This window comes from Micropterus salmoides, unplaced genomic scaffold, assembly GCF_014851395.1.
Source record: "Micropterus salmoides isolate LMB-PRFRI ecotype aquatic unplaced genomic scaffold, ASM1485139v1 Ms_hic_scaffold_8, whole genome shotgun sequence".
NCBI classification, from domain to species: Eukaryota; Metazoa; Chordata; class Actinopteri; order Centrarchiformes; family Centrarchidae; genus Micropterus; species Micropterus salmoides.
In genome coordinates, this window is record NW_024044570.1 from 30,043,043 (window position 1) to 30,060,120 (window position 17,078).

The 17,078-nt window shown below is 43.7% G+C and overlaps 1 protein-coding gene across 1 annotated transcript; it reads right to left on the reverse strand.

Moving 5' to 3' along the window:
- Positions 1 to 9,192: 9,192 nt before the first annotated feature.
- Positions 9,193 to 17,078, reverse strand: LOC119894113 (PSME3-interacting protein-like). Its single transcript, XM_038706650.1, is given in 8 exon segments — positions 9,193 to 9,618; positions 10,050 to 10,256; positions 11,509 to 11,597; positions 12,340 to 12,479; positions 15,217 to 15,338; positions 16,757 to 16,855; positions 16,943 to 17,053; positions 17,056 to 17,078. Coding segments are annotated over 8 exon segments (786 nt in total). The 5' UTR covers positions 17,069 to 17,078; the 3' UTR covers positions 9,193 to 9,613.

The following is a 17,078-nucleotide window of genomic DNA, read 5'->3' on the forward strand; positions in this document are numbered from 1 at the left end:
CAGAGGCTTGGCGGAGCCTGACGAACATTTCTCCGTGGGTCCTGCGCACTGCCATAGATGGGTATCGACTACAGTTCAAAACCCGCCCTCCAAATTCAACAGAAGAGAGGGGGTTGTTTGGACTGTGGTCCGCCCGGAGCAAGGTCCGGTGTTGGGACAGGAAGTTCGTACTCTGCTGAGGAAAGGGGCCGTGGAACGTGTCTCCCCCCCAGACAGAGACACCGGTTCTACAGCCGGTACTTCATAGTCTCCAAGAAGGACGGAGGGCTGCGTGCCCTATTTTGGATCTGCGGGTTCTAACCGGTCTCTGAGGAGATTCAGGTTCAAGATGCTCATCATCCCCGCCATCGTGACGCACATCCAATCTGAGGATTGGTTTGTCACGATAGATCTAAAGGACGCCTATTTCCAGGTCTCCATCCGTCCTTCTCACAGGAAGTTCCTGAGGTTTGCCTTCGGGGGTGTGGCTTACCAGTATCGGGTTCTTCCATTCGGCCTGGCACTTTCCCCTTGCACATTCACCAAGTGATGGATGCAGCACTGAGATGTCGTTCTGGCTCGTCTGCGGCGTTTAGGGCTGAGGCTCAACGCAAAGAAGAGCGTGCTGGCGCCCACCCAACGGGCTACGTTCCTAGGGGTTGCATGGGATTCGACAACGATGCGGGCACAATTGTCTCCGGCACGTGTCGACACCATATTGGCTGCCGTGAAAGGGGTGAAGTTAGGCCACGCCATCACTATGAAACACTTTCAACGAGTGTTGGGTCTCCTGGCGGCTGCGTCCAGCGTAATACCATCTGGACTGCTGCACATGAGACCCCTGCAGTGGTGGCTAAGGAACAAGGGTTTTTCCCCGAGGGGAAATCCTCTCCGTCTGATTTGGGTTACGCGCAAGTGTCTTCGTTCCCTATCAGTTTGGAAGGAAACTTGGTTCCTGTCCCAGGGGCCCGTGCTGGGAGGGTCTTGTCGCCGGCTGGTTATTTCGACAGACGCCTCCCTCACGGGCTGGGGCGCGGTCATGGACGGCCGCTTTGCAAGGGGATCCTGGCAGGTGCATCGATCCGAGTGGCATATCAACTGTCTCGAGATGTTGGCGGTGTTCCAGGCTCTAAGGAGTTTCCTGCCCGATCTCCAAGGCCACCACGTCCTGGTTCGTTCTGAGGAGAACAACACAGCGGTGGTGGCCTATCTGATTCACCAGGGCGGTCTGCGCTCGCGCCCTCTGGACAGACTGGCGCGTCAGATCCTCCTGTGGTCCCAGCAGAGGTTACTATCGCTCAGGACGATGTATCTCCCCGGGACGCAGAATCAGGGAGCAGACCTGCTGTTGAGGCAGGGGCTGAGGCCCGGGGAATGGAGACTTCACCCCGAAGTGGTGGAGCTCTTGTGCGAAGAGTTCGGCCCCATAGACTACGTCTGTACGCTTTTCCCCCAGTCGCTCTGCTCCCGGGGTTCTGGAGCGGGTCCGCCAGGACAATGTCGGCCTACTGCTCGTAGCCCCGTTCTGGCCAACCCGGGTGTGGTTCTCGGACATCATGTCGCTCCTGGACGGCCCGCCGTGGCGGGCCCCTCTGAGGAGAGACCTGCTGTCCCAGGCGCAGGGCCGGGTTCTTCACCCTTGCCCCGCCATATGGCGACTGTGGGTCTGGCCCCTGAGGGGGCACAGTACCTAGAGGCGGGTCTAACAGCCGGAGCAGTCGAGACCCTCCTGAGCTCCAGGGCCCCATCCACACGGAGGATGTACGGCCTGAAGTGGAGTGTTTTCTCCACTTGGTGTAGGGAGCGGTCGGTGGACCCTGTTACCTGCCCGGTGGTTCAGGTACTTGAGTTCCTCCAGGACCGGTTCTCTGCTGGTCTTTCCCCTTCCACCCTCAAGGTGTACGTGGCAGCTATTTTCCACACCCCTCTGAGGGAGGGGTCCTTGGGGAAACTTCCCTTGGTTGTACGTTTCCTCCGTGGTGCCCGGAGGATGAGACCTGCGACTCGGTCCAAGGTTCCCACTTGGGATCTGGCAGTGGTTCTTGGGGCGTTGGCTGAGGCCCCCTTCAAACCCCTGGAGTCAGCTGAGGCTAAGCACTTGACCCTCAAGATGGCCTTTCTCCTTGATATCACCTCTCTGAGGAGGGTGGGGGATCTCCAAGCGCTTTCTGTTCCCTGCAAAGCCTGGAGTTTGCCCCGGGGAATATTAGGGCTATCCTGCACCCTCGTTCAGGATACATCCCTAAAGTGCCTTCTTGTGCGGCAGGGTCCACAGTGCTGCAGGCATTTCATCCTCCACCTCATGTGACGGCGGAGGACGGGAGACTTCATCTGCTCTGCCCTGTCAGAGCACTGAGTATTTACACTCTGAGGTCCTCCCGTTGGAGGAAGGCTGACCAGCTGCTAGTGTGTTTTGGGTCTCCCAGGGCCGGGCTCCCTGCATCCAAACATACTATTAGCAACTGGATTGTTCAGACTATTTCCCTGGCCTATCAGGTGCGCGGTTTGCCTTCACCTGTGGCTGTGAGGGCTCATTCTACCAGAGGCAAGGCGGCCTCTCGAGCCCTCCTTTCCGGGGCCTCTTGCAGGATGTTGTTTAGCGGCTGGCTGGGCCACTCCGCACACATTCATTCGGTTTTACAGTCTTGACCTTCCTTCGGCACCGGGCACTCGTGCGCTCTCCTCTTAGTCTTGCCACTTTATTGCACACAGGGGCAGGCGGGGTTTTCGGCACGGTTTACTGGGTATCTCGTTCCCATAGTGTCGTAACCGACGCAGTTCGAGTTCCCTCGAAGGGGAACGTCTCGGGTTACGTATGTAACCCTGGTTCCCCGAGAAGGGGAACGAGAGACTGCATCGGCCCGCCGCACCTCTCTCCCCGCCTGAAGCGCCTGCTTCATAGTTTAAGCTAATGATGAGTGTGTACAGGTGTGCTTTATACTCCTCCGGTTATTCCGTCACACCTTACCGTTCTAGCAACAAGCCAATAGGATTGGAGTGATTTCATTCACGTTCAGACCTGCTTCGCCTAGAGGCGTTCCCATAGTGTCGTAACCGACGCAGTCTCTCGTTCCCCTTCTCGGGGAACCAGGGTTACATACGTAACCCGAGACGTTTTGTATTTACAGTTTTGAGAGAAGTAAGGGCAGAAAAGCCAACATCATCAACAGGAATATCAACAATTCTCATGCCTTATTTACCACTCGTGAGAAGCTAACAAGTCCTCCAACATAATTAGCCCTGGACCTCCGATCTCTCAAAAAGTCTATTGAGTTTGCAACTTTTTTTAGTGAAAAAATGGAAACTGTCAGACTGGCCATAAAATCCATGTCAAACAATAGAACCAGACCACTGCTGCACAGAAACAATTTGACTAGGTTGTCAATATTCAATGCTGTCGACACTTTAGAGGATGTAGCAGTGTGGAAAATGAGGATATATTTTCTTTCATGAACTAGACTCTGCCTGGTTTTGATTTGTTCAGTGTTAGCCTTGGCATGTGGGAAAGCCACTGAATGGCCAAAAGTAGGTAGACACTTGAACGTTACACCCCTATGTGACTGTTGAACATCTCATTCCAAAGCCATGGGCATTAATATGCTGCTCCTCAGGTTTCAAACTTCACACCCGATTTCTGGCTGAGTCCTGGCTGCAGGCTGAGGTCGACCAGTGAGCTGGCCACAGTTTATATTACAATTCATCCCAAAATAGTTGGATGAGGTTGGGGTCAGGGCTCTGTGTAGCTCAGTCAAATTCTTCCGCACCAAATTGGGAAACCTAAATCTTAATGGACCTGGCTTTGCCTTTGTGCACGGGAGCATTGTCATGTTGAAAAAGGAAACACAAACTGCTGCCACAGGGTTGGAAGTACACTATAGGGCGCGACTGATCAGACCAAGCTGAACCGGGCTAGGTCGATTGACACTTACAGTCAGCAGACACGGTCATGTAGTGTGTGATATGTAACAGTTCTAATGTTAAGTCTTTAGATTTTATTTATTTGTATTTGATTTTATATTTTCTAATTATTTGCGACTGGAATCAACAACCAATGATGTCACTACATGTGTTCCTATCACCCGAGGCAGGGATGGGCAAAAATTCATCAAAACTGTATTTTAAAATAATACCAAATAAAATGCCCAAATCTTAATTGCATCAAAATGAACTATTTTGACTAATATTTGCGGTGCATCTTTGTTTTGGTACAAGACATCATCATGGTACATCTTTATGTGTTCCCTTCAATGGATATTAGGGGCCAGAAAAAAAGACCAACAGTACACAAACAACAAAGAGACCACTTTCACTGGTATTACAGTACTAACGTTTTTAGCTTTCATTTTCTTCAGTGTTTTTCTTTTGTTAATGTGCTCTCTTGCTCCTTTTTCTCTCAGGCACCCAAGGAGACCCTCGCCAAGTCAGTCCTGGCCGAGCTGCCTCAGCAGGTCACCCAGTACTTTAAACAGCGGAATCTACCGCCCAGCAACCAGGCACCGGAGTGAGACACCCCCGAAGAGCCAACATGCTGTACAATAGCTCAACAGAACCTCTCTCTTGTTAACGGCAAACAATACAGAATGAAAGTGTCTATCAGCTGTGAAAAAAACCTACTTGTGGACAAAAAAAATCTTAACATTGAAGACATTCCTGCCATTATATCTGCAATGCTTTTACTGGTTAATGAATGTTTGGTCAATATCCAGGATGAATCCAACAGAAGTGGTATTCTCTAAGCTTTCCAGCTCACAGAACTGTGTTGATAATGTGTAAAGGACCTTCCATGTCTACAGTGATGGCGGGTGTCTCCAAATGATATGAATATGCAGGTAAAACACTGCCCCCCTCTTTTTTTAGAGAAATGAAAAATATCTTGATTCATTAGGATATAGGTATTTTTGCTTTTTGCATGTGTGTGTCTTGTGATTGATACCGTGTGATACGTACAACTCCTTGGTGTAAAGTCCTTTCTATGCTGAAGTATATCAGTGGTTGAATCCCCTCCGGTTGTTGTATGGATCCTTTTCAGGTAGCAGATCAGATGAAGACTGTTTTTGAATGCGTGCTCACATGTAGTGGACAGGACAGAGCACAATTGCATCAACTCTGACGTCGGGGGGCGGATTTAATTTCGAAGGTTTGATCGCCAGTCATCTGCAAGGCAGGTTTTAATGTTCCGCTATGCTTATTTGATTCTAGAGGACAGAATCTGAGTAGGATGAGGCCAAAGTGGCAGCTGTAGCACTAACACAGGATAGATGTGGGATACTGTGTGAACTCATTGGGTTATATCTGGGGCCATTTTGCTGGCTTTCGCAAAATGCTTTGATTTCTTATGACATCGGTTCATCCTGCATGTTGCCTATATCTACTCACTGTTTACAAACTGATGCCCGTGATCACAAATGCATGATTTTTTTTTTCTTAAATTATGTCTTTATCAGATTTTGTAAATATTTTAAAGAGATTCTGAGGAAATATAAGGAAGCTGCGTGGCACAGAAAGTGTCAGAGAAGGCAGTTAAGTGTTAACAAGTGGAAGCAGAAGAGTTTCTGATATGCATATATCGAATGTATATTTATATGAAACTGTTTATGTTCTGATGAGCCCATGTTTCTGACATGTTTTTAATGTACTTTTTATGCAGTGCTGAATTGTGTACTTAAACTACTACTATGTGTATTGCTGTGCATCTTTGTACTAAATGTGTTATTGATTTTATAAAATTGTGTCTATGTCCACACTCAGGTTAATAAACTGAAGGAAATATCATGTCTTCTTTCTCTGTGAATATAAGAGCAGCACAAAGTAATGCAAAACGACAACATAGAGACGTAAAACAACTATTAAGAGACGTAAACTGACTACAAAGAGACGCAAAACAACTACAAAATGACTATAAGGAGATGCAAAAGAGAAACGTAACCAGATTTAGGTTTTACTCCACATGACAGCTTAGATTTTTTTGTTGTTTTTGCTCGGACTGAAGAGATAACGAATTACAGCCTGCTGCAATGGCGTTAATTGAGCTTACACAATATGTGGCATCCCAAAACTCTTAAAGGTGGCGAAGAAAAAGAAATGGTTCATTAAAAATCTGTTCAGATTTCACATCACACTTCCATCCTTCAACCTTTTTGGGCAGTATGTTGGTTTATATTATTTGTTGTCATGGTAACTCTTCACAGCCACATCACTGAGCCTTATCTGTCGGTTACACAGAGAAACCCATGGCTGCCTTGAGGATGTCAGCGAACTGGCCCCAGACTAACCGAAATGCTTGTTACCGGCCATGAAGACAAGATAAAATTATCCTTCATTCTCATCATGACTCTGTTTACAAAGGCTTTGAGTCACTGCCGTACCTTGAGCACTCTTACACAGACAAGTTATCCACTAAAGAGAATTACAAACACTGCACTGCTTGTAACTTTCCTGCCAAGGTTTTAATGAGAACTGAATACACATCCCAGAATCCAATTACCCAAATTAGTTGTGATCTAGTCCAATTTCACACACTCATTTTATGGCCTGTGACCTCAGCACCATCACCTAACTGGCTAAAGATGGAGCAGGAGAACGGTTACCCATACTCCACAGGTGCAACCCTACTAGCCCCTACTAAGACTAATCAGCTGTTATAAAATAACAACCTTCTTCTGTGGCCTGATTCAATCTGGGAAACAAATCAAGTCTCATTTTAAACCTAAACCCATATTCCTTGTACTACCCATTACCAAGAAACACACCGTTACCCCCACTTACATGGATGGAGTCTTGTCTATGTGGAGCAGCATGCATTGAATTGAAGACTTACAGTGTGTATATATAGAGCTTCCTTCACACACCTACAGGGGAAATATAGACTGGAGAATAACAACTTCTTCTGCTATGTTCAAATTAAGGATTACATAAGGAGACATTTAAGAGTTTAAGACAGAAGCACATTCTGTCTGAAAGTGTCACCACAGGAAAATAAGTTCATATCCCACATCTACAATACTCTATTTTCAATTCAATTTCAATCAAGTTCCTGTTCCTTGGAAACTTGCAGGTTCAAGTAGGAAGATGAATTAGGGGATTCAATTCCAGATGACCTAGAGGAAGAGAGGCTTAAAAATATACATACCTGTTCGAATAATGCAAGACATTTTCTCATCCAATTTAAAATTAAGACATAGGGTCCATTACTCTGAGGAGAAGATGCATGACATGTACCCAGAGGTGTCACCTATGTGTGATAAATGTCAAACTTCAGTGGCAAACCTCATTCGTAGTTTTGTTCTATGCCCCAAGGTCCAATCTTTCTGGACTGACATCTGTAGCCTCAGGTCTGGGGTTGTGGATACTCCAATTGAACAAAAGAGTTTGAGCAGGGTGGGAGAATAAGAGGTAAGTGTCAGAGTAATGGGGGAAGATAAAGACAAGAGGTTTTAAGGGGAGGGGGGTGTGGTGTCTGAACAATAATGCTGCGATGATGTGTTGAGAGGAAACCCGCTTGACACTGTTCTTGATCATAAAAGTTTATTAAATCAAACAGTTCAGCATCAATTACAAGCTCTGCAGCAGCTTGGAGAGTGACCCAGCCCGATGACCCCTCTGTCTCTCTGTACATCAAACACAGCTTAGGTATCTGTTAGGTACCATAGAAGGGTTTGAGTCTGCAAAGTAAAAGCTCAAACCCATATAAGGGTACGGTACTATCTTGAGGTAACAAAACAAGGGGTTAGAGGTCAAATTCTATAGAAGGGTTCAGTCCCTTCAACCTACATAACCACCAATCACCGCTCTCCCCGTAGAACACCTCCCCAAAGGTCACTGACCCTCTGTCTTGCTGCTACAGTGCTATTTTGAACTGTTATGAGACAAATGCATAAGTATTGGATACTAGCGGGGTCCTTTGGTCAACTCAGGATTTTTATTTAGTTTCTTATGTCTTTTTATGTTTTAGTTATTAAGACAGTTCTTTCTTCTATTTATTATTTTATTTAGATATCAAATCTGTGTCTATTACCTTAACTCCCTAATGACTCCAATGCTACATGCACAATTGTAAGACAATTCAATGTTGAGGTTAAAATGTATGTGAAATACACCAATAAAATGTTTTGTTTGTTTTTTTAAGTATGGCCCCTATAGGTCTGGTTCCAAGCTACATGTCAGCTTTTCTACACACCAAACAAACTGTGGCCACCCAGGTCTTCACGAAGTCAAAGCAAAAGCAAGTTGTTGTTTTTTTTCAGTACCGAGTACTCATCTTCTTTATCTTTCACAGCTGTTCAAAAAACTTTTAAAGAAAGGTTTTGTCTGATGTATTTTGTACCTCAGTACTGCGCTGGGCTTCTTAATTTTTTCCTTCTCCTCTATGCGCTGGAAGCAAAGTGGCACAGATCCCCAAGACAGTGGCGCTATAACAGTTTCATATTTTGGTCTGAGCTGTAGGATATTACATTATTTTGACTTCTTACTTTAGGACAAATTAGATTATTCAGTTCTGAGAATCCAGTAATGTATTTTAGGATAAACTGAAATAACTGAGATGATCCTCTGCCTTTTCATTTAGTGCCATCATCAGGCCATCATTCTAATGTATTCAGCACTGCGGTTTACAACCCAATGCCTACCAAACCAATAACATTCCCATCAGCCTCTAACATTTTGTAACTTTTGGACTGTCTTTGGAAAAGAGGCTATCTGAGGGAAAGCACCAAGAATAATTTGTCATCAGAGGTGTTGCAGCATCAGTGACTCTGCCGATTTCACATATCAAGTTGGATAAAGTCTTGTGTGGCTCCAGAGGATGACGTGTGAAATCTGATTGCTTTATTGTGTCTGAAGACTAAAATGTGAAAATGTAAAAATAAGCTCCGTCACCCCCTCCTCATCTCTGCTTAAGGTTAGCGGCACAAGGCTACATTACCCATTACTACTATAGCTGCTATTTTACTGTATAAGCTGTTAAAGTATTTACCTTATCCATTCTTCATAATTCATGCCCATATGCCACACCTGTGAAGAGTGGTCAAATGTAGACATCACACAAGATAAAACACTTGAGAACCACTGACCTAAGGAAGTGGTGTGTTAATGCAGTATTATTTTTAATTCATAATTGGAGTTTGATATCCAAATTAATTTTTTTTTTAAATCTCAGAATCCTGCAAATATACTAGCTCTGTCACACGCACACACACATACAGAGTAAACACACAGTACAAGGGAAAGCGCTTTATTTCTCTCTGCTCATACTTTGACCAACTAAACAAAACTCCAGCGCCTGAGACAGCAGCAAACAGTCGGGCACGGTGTGACTTTTGAGACAAACTACTGATGAGAAAATACATTACATCACACAAATAAAAACAACTTTTCAAACCATTCAGGCTATGCATATAACACAAAGAGAGAGAGAGAAAGAGAAGCGTGTCCTGCCCCGGCTCTCTCTCCTCTGCTGCTAAAAGGTGTGAGTCATGTGACACGGTCTAAAGCAGTCTCTTCCTTGCTCCACAGCTGTCAATCACTGTTCCCTCAGCCAACAGCACAGCTTGCAGTCACTGTGGCTTGGGTTGGGAGGGGGGGTGTAGGGGGGGGCAGGATGTCGTCGGGGTAGGCAGTGCGGGATTGGTTGCTCGGCTTAAACTGCGTGAGATTTGATTGAGGGAAGGAAGGGTGGAGGTGTCATGTTTGATAATAGCAAAAAAAAATCACAAATAGATACACAGATTTAGTTCAGAATAGAGTTTAAATTGGTCCTCATGTTACGTATTATTAGGGTTACATTACTGGGCTGAACTTTGATGACAAAGAGCAACAGTTCAACTCACAGCTGTGAAAACGACAGGAATACTGAAAATGTTTGAGTGTATGACTAACATATATCACTGTGTGTATGTATGACCTTTAATCCGTCTGTGTGTGTGCATACCTTGTGTGAGGTTACCTTTTACGACTGTTTAACATACTTACGGTTGTGTGTGTGTGTGTGTGTGTGTGTGTGTGGATGCTGATGTGTGTCTATCTGTAGGCCCTGCTGTGCCGGGGGTACGGCAACATGATTGCGTCCACGCTACCTTCGCTGTCCGAGCTGCTGTCAGAGTCGCTGCTGCCGGAATAAACGCAGAGTCCTGGTAAAACGCCGACGCACACGGCCGCTGACGGCAGGTGTAACACACCTTGACCGGTGCTCAGGGAAGCAGAGGGGGTCTTCGCCGTCAGGCCGGGGGCTGTTTGTTGATCTTCAGCTCGCCCTGCTCCTCCTCCTGCACCATTCTCCTGTTCTGAACAGCACAACCTACAGTCAGATTCAGAGCTTGTACATGCAGACATCCCCGGATCGCGTTCGTTTTAAAAACAAGTCAGATGAAATTTAGGAAACAAATTAATTACGTAACCGAGAACCAAGAAAATTTTAAAATAAACTATTTACTATCTAAATAGGCTATTTTCAATTATTTAGAAGAGAATGTAGAATTTCAGTGGAAGGCGGTTAAAAACCTTTGGCATATGGGGTCATTAGTTTTGTAAAAACATTTGCATGCACTGTATAAGCACAGAGAAGTGCCTGTCACTGTAAATAAATAAAACGTTTACATGGGATACATGTATACATGAGGAATGGATTTAACTAGTTTTAAAGTTAGTGAGCAATCCCACTGACTTGAAACGCCTACAGACATACATCAACTAGTAGACTTCACCAAAAACTGCAGTTCCCCTCAGCTCTATGGAACCAGTTATTAGCTAAAACAATTAACTAAAAGGAGAGTGAACACAAATGAATGCTAATGCTGTGCCATGTTTGCTGGATATGTAAATGGAGAAATGTTTGCTAATATGCAATACCAACTTTATAATGTAAATAATATAACATAATAATAATAATGGCTCTGTTGCTCCCAAGTGGAAATAAAAAAAATCAATGAATGCATTTTTAAACTGCTGTAATAACTGTCCTACTGCTGTCAAAGTGACAATGAATCCTGAACTGAGGCGTTACAGCAGTTGCTGTTGAAATATGAAACATGTCATCTGCACAGAATAAAAAAAAATTGTGGACAAAATAAAAACAGATGCTTAACCAGGTGACAACTACCATTCTTTAGCTCCACTGCCCCGTGGGATCTACTGAAAACCATAGCACTGAGTAATACAAGTGTGAAACAAGGTCAAGCAAGGCTGGGGCTTTCTGTAGTTTCTTTTCTCAGGTTTCTATTATGAGGGAACCCAGCCTAAAATCTGAGTAAACCTGGTTTCACTGAATGTACGTCACACTTCCAGTTTGCAAAGATTTTCCAATTATAAGGGAAGTTCCATCTCTGCATGTGGAACAAAAAAAATAAAAATAAAGCACTCTTCAAGACATCTATGCATCATTCAGTCACAAGCAGTGAGCTGTATGTGAGTTGATGTTTTTCTGGTCTGATAGTTCTATCATTTAGCAATTCCGGGAATGGTCAAAGAGGTGCACAACTCAATTTCTGTCCACTTCAGACAGATAGTCCTCCTTACATGCCTCAGGCTGCAGCCCACCTGTGTGTCTGTCTCCATTTCCTGTCGTCGTTGCTGTAGTTGTGATTTCCACCTTCTGTTTCTTACTGCTGTCTGACGACTGGGAGGAGCTGGGTAACGGAACAAAGAGATTTTGAAGATGTAAAGCTTCTCTATAATCAAGATGTTCATATCAGCAATGGGTCAAATGACTGAGGGCAATTGGGGTCATTGGCAGTGACAGACCTACAGAAAGTTACCACCTGACTCTGTAGTTCCCCTGAGCTCCACAGAGCAATTTTAGCATCTTTCTGCTCATCGTTTTGGTTTTATGTCCCACAGCTTTCATTGAGCATGGAGGTTCAGTCTTGACATATTGTATAATGTGTTAAAAATTGTAAACTCAAGGTTCAACTTACTTAGCTGTTCCTTAAGCTTTCTGCAGGTGGGGTACAGCCGAAGGCTTCAGGAAAACCTTAAGTGAATCTTGAGTAGAATTTTTTAATTTTCAGTTCACTAGTCTTCCAATATTTTTGGCTTCAACGGGCAGCTGTTTTCTGTGAAAAAGCTCTGATAAAGCAACCCTACCTGAACACCACAAGTTAGCAACTAGCTGGTAAAGATAGTGGAGCATTTGGCAGCTAAAGACAAAAGATATTTCCCCCAGGAGTCGGTGAAGACTAAAAACTAAACCAAAGGAGAGTGAACATTGGACTTCAATTTGTCAGATGGACACAAAAAACAAATTCAAATGTTGCTCAGTGTCCTCTGCATGTGGAAACAGGCAAGTGCTTGCTAACAAGTGCGCCATGTCAACTTTATAAGGTGATAAACACTGATATGTCAGTGTTTTAAGGATACGTATCTGCGTACCTGCGCCTCTTGACAGCTCCAGCCAACAAATGGGCCTGAGACAGGTGGCTGGTCCTTTGCTCTACCCCTGAATGTTTAGGTGCCGCCTTCTTTTCAGGCTCTTTGCGACTTTCTGTGGACGCTTTCTTCACTAGAGCGCTGTGAAAGTGCAGAGTTAAGGTAAATAAACCATAATGGAGCCACTGAAAGTGAGCAATGAGTGGGCTCAGGGGCAAACAGAAACACTCGTCCCGCTCAGCAGCATTCTGTCCTCCCTTCAGGGGGAGCCATTACATCTCTCCATCAGTGTGCTGGAAGAAGTGACACAGTTCTCAAGGCTAAGAAAAGCACTCCGGCAGAGAGAGGTGACACAGATACAGAGCCTAAAAGAAGACCAGGACATGTGCAGAGCTCAGGAGACATGAAATCAGGTCGAGATGCAGGGAAAGAGGAAAATAGACAGAGACACACACAAAACACAAAGCACAAAAGGTATAAGACAAAAGGGACAGGTGGACAGGACTCAGCAGACTCAAACTGAGGCATCAGGTATAAGTGAGGTAGAAACGAGTAGTCCTGAGTTTTCACTGCATTATCTAAGGTCTGCACCTGTGTGTGTACTTTGTGTTCCCAGCAACTGCTTTAAATCATCACCGTAGTTACCAGCCTATGATACAGTTTCCACGACAACCCATTCCCTTATTCATCTGCACACAAACCAGTCTGTCCGCAAAGACAAAGACGGCGTGACAGAGAGGGACAGCTGAAAAGCACAGAGAGCAACAACATGCCCTGGTGACATGCAAGACTTTCATAAGGTGCAGTATTTACACTGTGATGTAAGGCACAGCACCCACTGATTACATGAGTTCGGTTTATAAGTTAGGTGGACTGTCCTAAATACATACATTTTTCCCCAACTGATTATCATATCAATATTAATCCGATGTAACATTTTATTTAAATTTGAGGTTAATTCTGAAAATAAACAGGATAGGCTGGTTTCAGATCTCTGAATCACTGCCCACATCTCAGATTTGTTCAGCGATTGTGCCCACTCACAGCTGCTTCCTTCATTTGGAGAAACCGTCGGCCAGTAAGAGTTCAGTAGGCGGGATTAGGAAAGGGAATGCCATATTCCTACATAGCTAGCTAGTAGAGGTAGAGAAACACTGATAAATCCGCCAGGTTGATATTAAGTTATTGCAGATATATCGCTATCTGTATATGTCAGACAACAAGTAACAAGGATATCAGTACAGACACGGCAAACTAGAGGAGGAGAACAAGGATGGACACGTACTTGTGTGTATGTGTGTGTGCACGCATAATGCAGTCCCAGCGGGAGCTTCAGTATGGTGGAGCTGTGCCTGCCAAAACACAAAGCTGCATTCATGTCCTTTAAATGTTCAACAGCATAAAGTGCTGAAAATAACAACTTCACTACTTATCTTTGAGATACTGACACACTTACTGAGAAACCCTACACAATATATACAGTACTATATGGAAAAATGTTGCTCTGCTAGAATATTACAAAAACTCATCACTACAGAAAGTAGTTTGTAGGATACCTGGCTCTCTTCATGCAGCTTTTCCTATCCCCACATTTAAAAGGAATAATATGTAACTAAAACCAACTAGACCTATGTTAGATATTTTGCAGTACTGAAAATCTTTGAGACTGTTACTTCAATAATGCAGACAACAACTCCCATGATCCCATGCTACTTCACGATGTCACCAACCTACATCTTTTGTTGTTGTTTTGATGTGAGAGACCCTTAACGCAAGAAATTACATACTGTTTGTTTAATATTCCCACTAGGTTCAAATATCCAGCTCACACTGTGCTAAAATGATGCATTGGTTTATGAATGATCTAGCTGACAGACAATCTACCAATCAATGCGACAGTAACTTTGCAAGATTTGCTCACTTTTGTCCGTTTCATTCATTCAATATAATGAATACTATGAGTTTTTCGGCTAGAGTATGGTAACCTGATGAGTAGTAGTAATCTGAAATAGATCTTTAAAAAATAAAAACAATGGATAGTCACAGTCTTAGTTGCAACATCTCCCATAATTCCCAATCTTAAAATTTATAAGAAATAAAAGGGGTCTTAAATAATGCACAAATTATCCTTTGATATCCTCTATCAGTAAGAAGAAGAAACTACAGCAACACTAAACGTGTATAGGGTTAGTTACATTTTGATAACAGAGATGAGTCAGCTAGCCAAATAAAGCAGAGGAAGAGGAAATTCTACAGTGCCACAATGCAGACGTTAATAATACTACTGTTTTTTCAGTTCGAGTATTAAAGACTCTTGATGTCTCGGCGGGCAGTGAGTATTTCTGGTTCAAAACAGCGTACGGGCTGCAAGGCGTGTTTTGTAAACCAGAAACTGCAGCACCTGACAAAGCAGTCAGACTAATTTGCATTCAGTATTGATACTGGTCACACAGACAGCCAGAGTATTTTTGTAAATATCTGTTCAGCATTTACATGAATTGCTACTCTATTTTCATTTAGTGTATTGAAATGTGTTACATATGGACACTGGAAGTTGGAACGGCTTCAGAATATTAAAACTGTATGGCAGCAGCTTCAATCCCAAATTCCTTTCTCTTTTTTTGCCTGTGGAGCACGTGAGGTTTCCATTTAAAACTCCACAACTAGTCTCCACCAGTCCTCATTTCCTAATCAACAAAATAAACAAGACAACTGAAGTGCAACTGCTGACACTTTAAATACATCTAAATGCTTATTATAAACCCACAAATCTGTTGTAGCTCACCAAAATGGAAGACAACAGATGAACATAAACACAGAGCGATACTGGCTAATTAAAATGTCTTTTGCATATAAAACAAACACGTGATAAAAGGATATTCTGTATTCCAGCAGTTCCTGTTTCTCCTCATCCCTGCGTTGCTTCTCCACCAGGCACTGTTGCCGGGAGACCTCGTCCAGGAAGCTGGACTCATCCTCGTTCAATCCTCTCACCATGTTCCCTGTCACCATGGAAACAAACATGCTCTCAACACATGGCAGGAGAGTGATTGCATTTTTCAGAAAACAAACCACCGCAGTTTATTTTAAATCCACACACAAGTGACCTTCATCTGGAAAGAAAACCCTGAAATCTGGCGTACTGTTGGGCGGACATCTGACATGATTTTGAACATACTCAAAATAGCTAGGGCTGAATTCTTTCCTAATTAATCTCTTTACTAAAATCTATTATATAATGTACATACAGAATAGACTAGATTTGGCTGTGCATAGCTGCAAATCTGCCGTCTGCAGACAACAGTACTGGCAAGAAAACTCTAAACAGATACTGTTGTGTTTTTCAAAATTTTTTCGATTATGCTGTGGCAAAGTAATTAGTAATTGCAGAACAGCTTCATATGAAACACTTTTAAACATAACAAAACACCGGAACTAATATTGCTGTACAGTGCAGAGACCGTTTAATATATCAATGTTAGACTTAAAATGCACCAATAAGTAAAATAATATCTGCTGCCTATTACCAATGACATATTTAAAAGGGTACTCCAGCAATTTAGTACGCCACTGGGGCATTGGGGCAACTTGTGAAAGACCCGCGTGTGCGCATGTGCGCCCTCATGTGCGTGCATGGGACAAACAAATGGGCATCTGCAAGTGAAGAAATCGCTCCACAGTATGCAGAGATCAGAAATTCTCCTGAGTAACTTTAATATACAGTAAGGCACTTTAGTTCAGTCAGTGGTTCCCAACCCAGTGGCTGGGCCACTCCAAAGATGAAGATTAATATGGGGGTGGGTCGTGACATAATTAATGGGGTGGGAAAGAGAAGAAAACAAAGTTCTGCCACAGCTCTGTTTTGGCTAAACTAATAATAAATAAACACCTCAAAAGCTTAGAGGGGAACTACTAACAACTCCTACACATCTAAAATGAGAGCCCCAACCAGACACAGCTCTTTTGTAAGGGGTCACAAGCCAAAAAGGTTGGTACAGTAATGTGTTGTTGTACTTTATGCTTATCATATGATTTATATGTAAACTGGTCTAGTAATTATTGCTGTCAAATTAATGTAGTGGAATAAAAAGTACAATGAAATGCAGCGGAGCAGAGGTTTACAGTACCATAAAATGTAAATACACTGTACTAACGTACAGTACTTGAGTGTCCTTCATTAGACCCTCCCTGCCTGTTAAATGGCCTAATCTTTAAAACTCCATGCCCCTCGTTTGTATTGAAGGTTTTCTATCAAAAGGAGTGATCTGTTTAGCATCTAAAAGCACTGAGCAAAGCCTTGTCATGACTGTTGATCTTTAAAACCCATAGCCACTGGCTCTTTGTCTTGGAAAAGTGTTAATTCAAACGGAAGTAAAAGACCTAATGACAGATATAACAAAGAGAAAAAGACAAGACCCACTGAATTTGAATTGCTCCTCAAATTCATCTTGTTTCTTGTCTTTCTGCTCCTGCAGCCGCTCAAAGAGCGAACGTGGGTCATACGCCTCCTCTGGGGCATCTGAGGAGTACAAAAACAATATGTGGGCGTCTGCACAGGTATGCATTTCATAGGTTTGGATCTGTGTGTAAGTGTATGTGTTCTTACCCTCAGGGTCGTCAGGTTTCCTAACTTTCTCCCATTCTTCTTGTCTCTTCTTCCTCTTCTCTTCAAGCTCAGCTTCTGAAACAAACTTCCTGCTGAGGTTGACGCCGCTGCCCCTCCCCCTTCCATTACAGCTGAC